General features: G+C 40.1%; 1 protein-coding gene across 1 annotated transcript in view; it reads right to left on the bottom strand.

Moving 5' to 3' along the window:
- The window catches only part of LOC123025537 (vomeronasal type-2 receptor 26-like), an 8,494-nt gene that overhangs the window by 3,372 nt on the left and 3,919 nt on the right, over window positions 1-1,203 (bottom strand). The window contains exon 2 of the mRNA XM_044434358.1: window positions 513-804. Coding sequence (XP_044290293.1) covers window positions 513-804 — 292 coding nt within the window. The remainder of the gene's footprint in view (window positions 1-512; window positions 805-1,203) is intronic.

Genomic DNA, 1,203 nt, shown 5'->3' with positions numbered 1-1,203 from the left:
TCATCCATAGGAACTTTTTGGGGGATTCTTTCTGTGAAGACTGAGCAGATTCTATTCTGGGAAAGTAAAGGTTCCATAGCCTGCAGGAAATGTTCTCCACTGTTGTCATCAATAACAAAAAGCCCAATCCATGTCCACCCAAAATGCTGAAGAAACCGAATTATTCCTAGATATTGATGTTCCTCATTTGGAACCATGCGGTAAAAGGAAGAAATCTGCATAGTTTGAGTTTCTTCTGAGGCAAATGAACCATATGTGAGCTGAAATGATATTACAAATATTTTAGAGAGAGCTATGGAACCATTTCTGAATTAATTTGTCTCCTTACAGATTAAAGAGTTAGAAGGACTTATAGGTTTGGTGAACATTTAAATCAAGAAGTCCTTCTGAGTGATATTCTCAGGTTATGAAAATATGGGAAATTTTCAGGTATTTCCCCCTGTATCATTACTTCCCTAGTGCTGAACCATACATACTTGAGATTTTTCTGTACCTTATTTCTTAGATTCTACCTGTGGTATTTTGTAGAGTTGTAAGATATCTGCCATATGAAAGGAGGTTTCAAAATCAAGTCCACCAATAATGGCTACCAAGTTTTTCTGAGTGTCACACTTGTAGTTGGGAAGAAATCTCTGCCATTTGAAGAGCACATCCAGAGTGGTCCGATAGGTCATCTTTGTACGGAAATAGCTGTCATAGATATGGAAGCCGAATGTGATGTTGGGCAGGATCTCTGGGTCCTTTCTGATCTCTTTTACTGCAAAGGTCAAGGCAAGGGTGTGCTGGTAGAAACTGATCACCACACTGTCAATACAGTGAGAGCATTGTGTCAGGAAAGATTTCCATTACAAGTGAAGACATCCTTTGGCAATCCCAGTCTGACATACACTATTTAGTTGATAGATATCAACTAAAAGATGTTTCCAATGTCTTCTCAGGGACAGTCACTGCTACTACTATTTATTGTATGCCATATTTTCCTGGCTAGGCTTCGAAAATATCTTTAATTTAAGGAAATGTAAGCACAGGAAGCCTGTTCGAGGGGAAGGCTTTGTTTGAGAATTGTGCCAGGAAGGAACTTCTGAACCAGGAATAGGAAGCATGTAGGTTTGGGGTTTGGGGTTGTCTGCTCCCTTGGCACTCTCTCTCTTTCTCTCGTTCCCTGTGTGTGTGTGTGTGTGTGTGTGTGTGTGTGTGTGTGTG

Source organism: Varanus komodoensis, unplaced genomic scaffold (genome assembly GCF_004798865.1).
Source record: "Varanus komodoensis strain SLA01 unplaced genomic scaffold, ASM479886v1 scaffold273, whole genome shotgun sequence".
Classification (NCBI taxonomy): domain Eukaryota; kingdom Metazoa; phylum Chordata; class Lepidosauria; order Squamata; family Varanidae; genus Varanus; species Varanus komodoensis.
Note: the sequence above shows the minus strand (reverse complement) of the source record. Positions and strands in the feature narration are given on the sequence as shown.